The sequence below is a fragment of the Diachasmimorpha longicaudata genome, chromosome 9 (assembly GCF_034640455.1).
Source record: "Diachasmimorpha longicaudata isolate KC_UGA_2023 chromosome 9, iyDiaLong2, whole genome shotgun sequence".
NCBI classification, from domain to species: Eukaryota; Metazoa; Arthropoda; class Insecta; order Hymenoptera; family Braconidae; genus Diachasmimorpha; species Diachasmimorpha longicaudata.
In genome coordinates, this window is record NC_087233.1 from 4,716,251 (window position 1) to 4,724,611 (window position 8,361).

An 8,361-nucleotide genomic window follows, 5' to 3' on the forward strand; every position below is an offset into this window, starting at 1 on the left:
ATATCCTTCCGACATCCTCACTTCCCCAAACCCCAACAAACCGTCTGAAACTCTTCCAAAACTCACGGCTGACGCCATCTTTGTTCTCTCTCCGAAACTCATCGGCGTCCCTGGCGCCATCTGCATTATCCTCCCAAACCCGTTGATGCTCCTGGCGCCATCTGGACTACCCATAATCCCCCATCCTATTCCCAATTGCTCAAGCCCCCCAAACTGAACCCCTTGGACCGCTCGATGCGATACCTGATGCCTCGGTGGTAGCTCCGCGCGTTCAAATGTCGGCGAGCAAACAAAACGTTGCGTCCCTAACCTTCTCCAGCCTCCATCATCATCATACGACGTACCATCGTTGACTCCAACTGGCCAGTCTCATCAATAGTTGAATCAACTCCATCAATCACATCCAACAAAGTGGTATTTATGTCCTGAGGATGGACGAAGTTGTTGAGCTGGAGGCACTGGACAATGTGTGCAGACTTTGTCTATCAACGGACGAGCCCAAGTCACCAATATTCGGCGTCCAAGGGGCAGCTGTACCATTAGCCGAGAAGATTCAAGACTGTCTCAGCATTGAGGTGAGTTTTATTGTCATTAATTGTTGTCCCATGTTGTTGGAGATATTTTTTAACGAATAAAGGGGCCTGGATGGGGCCTTGGGTACCCTGGCTCTGGCATTTTTGTTCATTTTTTTGGGGACACGATGGGGGAAGGTTATGGCGTCGATGAGTCGTGTCATCCATCTTTGGTGATTGGAGTGGCTGGTGGCGGTGGGATGAGAATCACTTGATGAATTCGTTGTTACGTGGGTTTCAGGTGCTACGAGATGATAAACTCGGGACTTTGATATGTGCTAGCTGTGTCAAGAGTGTTAATCAGTGGCACTTGTACAGAGATTCCTGCCTCAGGTCGCAGGAGAAGCTCCAGAGATGGGTGGAGAAGCGTGGAGATGTTGTAAGTGGATTTTTTGTTGGGCGCGGGCAAAGAGGGGGAGGAGGGGGGAGGGGAGATGGAGTTGGAGATTTTGGTGTTTTGGCGGGAGGGGGGTTTTGGAAAATTTTGAGTGGGCACTTCTTGGATTTTTTAGTTGTTGATTTTTTGGCTGTTTGAGCGGGAGGGGAGGGGGGAGGGCAATTCTTGGGAACTTTAACTTTTATGAGGAGTTATTATTATTCTTTGTTGGTGTTTTTTTTGAAAAAGGTGTTGCTTTAGTTTTTCTTCCGTTTTGAGGATTTTTTCTTTGAAAATGCGATGGACTTTTTGGAATATTTTTGAGAATGGATTTTTAAGCGGGATAGGACTTTTTTTGGAGAGTTAAATTTTTTTATTGTTATTATTTATGCATTTAGAGGAATTGAATTATTTTTGTCATTGTGAAATTTTGTTTTTGCAGAATTCAATTTCGATGAATAGTTAAACTGTTTTTATTTATTGATATTTATAATAATTTTCTAGCGGATATTTTGGGATAATTTTTTGATTAATCTGGATAGGTAGAACCGGATGTGATTTTTCTTGAATTGCTTTTTCCTTTTTGAAATTTTCCATTTACAAATCACGGATTTTCTCTTTTAATTTTTTTTTCATCAAAATTAAATCGCCTATTAATTAAGCTGTTAATTGATCAATTCATGGCTATTTATTATCATTAATATTATTTATAAATGTTCTCTTGATTTTATTATCGATTAACGTTTTCTCTATGAGGTTTTCTTCCAAAACTAAAAACTCTTTTTTAGTTAAATTTTTTTTTTTATAATTTTTAATGGGAAAGAAAGACTGCAATTTCATCTGTGTTAAATCATTTGTACTTCTTCAGGCACCTCACATAAAATCGGAGCCAATCGACCCAGACGATGTGTCCTCCCCAGAGGATCTCATGAATACCATGGACAATATGGATGACCTCCCGGAGGATAGGTCACCTCCTCGATCCAAACGTCGTCATTCATCGAGCCATTCATCAGGTAATTTACCTATCAGGTGATTTATGCAATCACTAAGCCTTTCATGAATGCTGTCATCACTTTCCCTTTCTCAACTTCTCATTTTCCTAAAATGAAAAAATTCCAAACGAATGAAAATTTCTTAATTCTCCCCTTCCCCATAATTTTCACGATCGTCATCTTTCAGATGCGGAATCAACCTCGGGCTCGCAGCTCCTCATAAATCCAATGGCAGCAGCGGCGAAGGACCTCCTGGACTCTGCCTCAGTCGACTATCACCACACCTCCCGTAAAAAATTAAAACGCGGTCCCCACACTCACTTTCGCGGCATCAAAGTATTCAAACGTAAGTGCCCCCACTGCATGATCCACTTGCACTCAAAGCTATCGTACAATAATCACATGGAGCGTTATCATCGCCCAAATACCCCAAAATCCCGAAATGGTCCCCTATCATTTCGCCTCCCCTCTACCGACAAATCCTCCTCCCTCGACGAGGACGTAGAGATGGTTGAGGACGTTGAGGACGAGCTTCTCTCGATGGAGAAGAATGCACCGCTGACGCCAGTCCAAGAGAACATAATAAGCCAATTAAAAACCTTCTCCTGCTACTCGTGTCAGCAGGTGTTCAGCGATCGTCGAAGTACCCTGAACCACATACGCCAGCACATGCCGGATTTACGTCCTTACACGTGTATTGCATGCCTCACTGAATTTCCAGATCGTTCAATATACAAATTACACTGCGGTGCGTCATTCGATTGTGCTATGAAAATAGCCCTAGTGGTGCCAAAACATGGAACGGAAAAATATTTTACGTGCAACATGTGCCTTAGACCAATGCCAAATCGTAAAGAACTTTTGTCCCATTTGTCAAAGCACTCGGACAAGGCTTACGAGTCAATTCCAACGATTGCAAATAAATCCCCAAAGAAGGATCGTACAACTATTGCACCAGGTCCCTATCGTCACGGTGATCCAGCGCATAATCACACGTGCGATTACTGCGGAATGATCTATCGCTACAAACCCAACATGTTGAAACACGAAGATCTTTGCAAACGTCTACCCCCAGACGAACGCACCTCCTATCGTTGCGCCCACTGTGGCATGACCTTCCTAGTTTTTAAGAAATTCCAATCACACATTACCCTGGAACACAATCGCAAAGACCTCGTCTGCTACGAGTGCAACGCCAAGTTCAAACAAACGAATGATTACCTGGTGCATCATCAGCAGCACAGAAACAGTGCAGTGAGGGAGGGCTCGAAGACCGTCTGGAAGAACTACAACTCCAGTTTGACGAAGGTGACGATGAAGTATGGATGTGCTGTCTGCCCCGAGGAGTTCCTTACCAAGGAGGAACTCACCCAGCACAGGCTGACCCATTCCAAGACGAAGAGCCCGGGGGAGAATCATGTTGAGGTTATTGATCCCGATGTGGAGGACAGCCTCAGCCAGTCGGGATCGGATGTCAATGCGTCCACGTACTCAATGCCGATGGAGAATAATTCTCACGGTAGGAGCACCGAGTGCACCACCTGCGGGAAGGTATTTGCCAACTATCCAAATTTACGGAGGCACATTAGAACGACTCATATAATCGAAGGTAGGTTCAGCTGTCCCAAGTGCCCGAAGACATTTACCAGTGAGGATTTGTGGAATCAGCACGCGGAGAGGGCTCACCCCAAGGACGTACCTGCTGAAGTAACGCCCTACAAGTGTACCCAGTGCAAGAAGGTTTTTGATTCGCAGGAATTGCTGAATCGCCATCTCCAGGAGTCACATGGAATAGCTGAGGACGATCACTTGGCCTGTGATATATGTGGGAAGCGCTTCAGCAACGAGACCTCACTGAAGATTCATCGGGGACATCACTTCAGACGTGATTCTAGGCTATCGATAAGATCAGTACCCCATCCGTTAGATCAGGTGCAGGTGGAGATCCAGGAGGGACCGATTGAATTGAACCTGACTCCACGTCCGGCTAAAGCCAAGAAGTCATTCCCAACGCCGAGTTTCAAGCAATCAATGTCACCGAATACTTTGGCCTGCGCTGTATGCGATGACTCGTTTGCTGATGTTGGTGAGTTGAGGAAGCACCTCTGGGAGGTTCACTGCCAGAAACACAAGTCGGAGAAGTCATTCGTTGAAGATCTACAGTGTGAGCTCTGTACGAATGTCTTTCCGGATGAAAAATCTCTCGAGGAGCACATGAGGTGGCACAAGGAGAATCCGATACTTGCGGAGGTGACGAGACCCGTCGACATCTCCTGCGACATATGCGGAAAATTTTACAGCTCGACAAAGGCCCTGTGGAAACACAAGAAGCTGCACAAGACGACGCCTGTTGCGGGCATTAAATTTCAATCACTAAAGAAGACAACACCGACGTCTTTTCCCTGTCCCGTGTGTAAGAAGGCCTTCAACAATGAGACTTCCATGAAGAAACACAAGGCTGCTGCCCACTACGTTAGAAGATCGTTGAACACGATAACCAGGAAGTCTACGACACCGTCTCCCTCGAAAGTTGATGAAGATGGAAAACCAAAACGACCAAAATTGGATTTTGATATCATCAGGAAGGCGTATCATCTTGGTGAGCCATCTGGCAGTAGCTTTGGAACACCCACCACCACCAGCACCACAACCACCACCACCAAGAAACCCGTCACCTGCGGTATATGCAAGAAACTCCTGCCCAGCATGAGCTCCCTCTACAAGCATCGACAGAACGTCCACAAGAGCAGTATTGGGAAACCTCTGGAGGTGGACGAGGGTGAGGTCGATGGTGAGGGGGTACCCTGCACCGAGTGCTACAAGATATTCTCCAATCCTGCCAATATGAAGCAACATTACACCAAGGTACATGGCAATGGTGACAAACACTACTGCACAATGGACGACTGCGAGGAAGTCTTTGATACTTCGCTGGCGAAGCAAGCGCACGAGAAAAGTCATATGAATATCTTGTACAGCTGCAATCTCTGCTCCAGGCACATGTTCAATCGATCTGCCATCGATGGACATCTTGTTAATGAACATGCGGACGAGGTTGAGGGGAAGAAGACTGAGCACTTCTACAGGAAAACTGATTTGGGAAGTTATGAAGTCAAGGGGGCTGATGGCAGAGTCTGTCCCATTTGCAAGATCAAGTATCCGAACATCAAAGCGATGAAGATTCATTATGTCAAGATTCATGAGGGAGTTAGTTAGGTTAGGCTTGGGGTGGATGAAACTAGGCTAGACCTGGACGGATTAGGGTAGGGCGCGTCGGGGACGAGGGGAATGAATCCTGAAATTCTGAGGTTAATTACACAGACATTGTACAGTACATAACCTATAAGTAAATCATCATTTTGTATTATTCATTAGGAACATTTTTGACGCGATACCTCTCAGGATCGTTCGAGATTTGCCGTAGAATTTTCAATTTTTAGGCTTTTTCGGTTCTTATAGGTTAGGTTTGTTTATTTTTAGTTTTTTTTTTTGAGATTAGGGGAGGTTAGAACTTCATCATGGCTTCCGATTTTTTTTCTCTTCTTCTTCGACAGGGAGGTGTCGCTTTAGTCGATAGGGATAGTGTAAGATAATTTTTTTTTTGTGTAACGATGGAAATAAGTGCATAATAAATGCAAAACATGTTTATTAAAATTTGGAAATTCATTACCTGTGTCATTCTGCGTAGGATCTTGCGTAGATACATTCTGGCATTGGGGAGATTGCGAATTATTTGAATGACAAGAAATTGCACATTTTGACCGAGTTTGTGCCGAACTACAGACAAGATCCTGATTTACCGTCAGTCCATTATGATATGAATCACGAATTGAAATTTTTTTTTATTTCACGGAGACAAAATGGATTTTATTGTGTGGAATGGAGTCGGAAATGTTTCCGTCGATGTTCTATCGATTAGAAAAAAAAAAACGATTTATTTTGCTCCAGTGGAAGGCGACTACAGCGATCGACGTTGAAGTGATCGAGAAAATCTGCGATTTATCTTTGAAAATGAGATTGAAATTTTCTCCCGAACCCCTGGGCCAAAATGGATAATTTTTTTTTTATTGTGTAAATTTCCTGATCCATTGAATGGGGTCACTTTTGACCCCTCGCTCTGCATCGTTGACCGAAAAATTGAGTGTTTTAATTTTATTTGTAATAAAAAAAAAATTGAAAGTATTTTTTTCCTTATTCCACTTTATAAATTAATAAAAAAAATTATTATCACTGATTGTTGGAGTTGTTATTATTGAGTGATTGAGGCGGGTAATTCAATTAGACAATTAACGTGAAAACTAGATAAATTATTTTTTTTTTCGTTGCGAATTTCTTTGTTTATATGATATACACAAAAACATTTGTTTTAATATAAACTTAAAAATTTTCGTACAACAATATGAAAAATTATAGACTATTATACACATATATTTATAGATATATGTACGTCTGTGTTTTCTTGTTTATTTATTTTCAATTTTTTAAAATTATTTATATTTTTTTTCGTTTCTCTTTATGGGAGGGAAACCCTTCAGTTTCTCACTAATTGGTTAAAGAGGACCGGTGATCGGTACTTACGGTTTACTATTCAATTCAACTAATTAGTTAAATAATTAAGAAATTCATTAACGCAATTGTTAACCTAGATATTTCTATCACATTCAATAAAATCATTTGTGAAATACTAAATACACGAAGGAAATATATTTCCATTCGTTGAGAAATTAATTAACACTAATTACGAATAGAAAAATCGAGAAAATTAATTCTAATGTTTCTTCTCTCTCTTTTTCACTGCAAGAATAATCTGCATTTAATACTTTGGCGATTCAAGGTAGGTAAATTGTATTTTTATTAGAGTTTAAATTATTTTATTTAATTATCAATTTTTTTTGTTTATTTTTTTTTTTTCAATGAATTGGTTTTTCATTTTTTTAAGGTACGTAATACACTGATGACATATAGAATTAGGCCAATAGTTATCCTCTCTTTATTTATTTTTTGATAACTTTTACTTTGTTCAATCCCATCGCAGACTCCGTATTTCGTTTCAGATCCTTAACGTCAATATTTTTCTCGCCTGAATGAAATAAAATTGATAGGATGGAGGGGTTCGACGATTACCAATACGTACAGACCAGAGATTTTCCCTGATAATAAACAAAAAACGACCCATTTCGCCCTCACAGAACTGAAGTTACAGCTAAAACCGCGTTTCAGCGGATCTATAAAAAATTGAATGAGGATTTTTTCCTACTATACTGGGGCAAAATGGGCTGCGCCTATCTCTATATCAACGAGAGTTCTCTGACCAATCGAATGGGAAAAAAATCGTCCATTTCGCCCGAGTAGAACCCGAGTTACGGACAAAAACGTCAAAATCATCTAGAAGATCTATAAATGATCTATAAAATTTGAATCGGGATTTTCTCCTGAACCCCTGGGCCAAAATGAATAGTTTTTTTTTTAATTCGCGAGTACCTTTCTCGATCTATCGAAGGGCTTCACTATCGATCTTCCCCTCCTCCTCCTCCAATTTTTTTTCATCCAATGGAGCATTGCAAAATCGATTTATCGACGTCAGACGAGAAATCGACATTTACAATTGAATTCTGGAGCCTCGTGTGCTCGACTTTCGTCTCAAGCCACGCCCCACTCATTGATTTCACGTATGTACTACCAATCAAGAGCCTGAACATGATCACCTCTCAATTTTCATTATTAAATTCGAATTCTCTCGTTTATTATCATTCATTCACGAACGAGTGATCGTCCTCGCCACTAATTAACTTACTTTATGATAATCATAATTATTCCGTCATGTCGGTGTTGATTTTTTCTTTAATTGTTAACAATCATGTACAAAGTGTAGCTGCGCTCAGGATTTTTTTATTATCCCCATTTGTGATGTTTCTTCAAACTCATCTATTTTTTTATTATGAACTATAGAAACACACTGGCTATCGAACGTTAGTACACACTCATTGGTATTTTTATCCACTTTTTTTGTTTTTAATACAAAGAGAGATTTTGTAAGTTGAAAAAGGACAAATACGACATATCGACATCGAATTCAACAGTAGTAGATGTTTAAATATTTTTTTAATGATTTTTCCGACGGTTTATTTATTTATTTTTTTTATTAAAAATTGTCTGTCTCTGTGATGTTGATCTGATGGAAGCTTAACAATTTTTTAAAATTTTCATTGGCGAGGATGACTGTTTCGTTTTTATCTGTTGTCACTGGTGTATTGTTGTGTTTTAGCGGGTAATGTTCATTTTTGGTATCGTCTCGATGATTTTAATCGATAATCGATTATACCGATCGATCATGATTGCAGGAAAATCGTTGAGGGGGAAAATTCACCCACAAGGTGAGAGGAAATGTCCCTGCGGTTCTCCGTAATGTCGATGTATC

The 8,361-nt window shown here is 40.8% G+C and overlaps 1 protein-coding gene across 1 annotated transcript; it reads left to right on the forward strand.

Annotated features, from left to right (window-relative positions):
• Nucleotides 1–255: 255 nt before the first annotated feature.
• On the forward strand, nucleotides 256–6,177 carry LOC135165829 (zinc finger protein 845-like). The gene is made up of 4 exons (XM_064127543.1): nucleotides 256–575; nucleotides 814–951; nucleotides 1,817–1,964; nucleotides 2,131–6,177. Exons 1-4 carry the CDS (start codon nucleotides 432–434, stop codon nucleotides 5,157–5,159), a joined length of 3,459 nt encoding a protein of 1,152 aa, XP_063983613.1. The 5' UTR covers nucleotides 256–431; the 3' UTR covers nucleotides 5,160–6,177.
• The last annotated feature ends 2,184 nt before the right edge of the window (nucleotides 6,178–8,361 follow it).

What these genes read in the sequence shown, in the direction of transcription:
- LOC135165829 (XM_064127543.1), top strand. Translation starts at nt 432, where the DNA reads ATGGACGAAGTTGTTGAGCTGGAGGCACTGGACAATGTGTGCAGACTT. An exon ending in TGGAGAAGCGTGGAGATGTT is followed by an intron (nt 952 to 1,816) that starts GTAAGTGGATTT and finishes GTACTTCTTCAG; the next exon opens with GCACCTCACATAAAATCGGA. An exon ending in TTCATCGAGCCATTCATCAG is followed by an intron (nt 1,965 to 2,130) that starts GTAATTTACCTA and finishes GTCATCTTTCAG; the next exon opens with ATGCGGAATCAACCTCGGGC.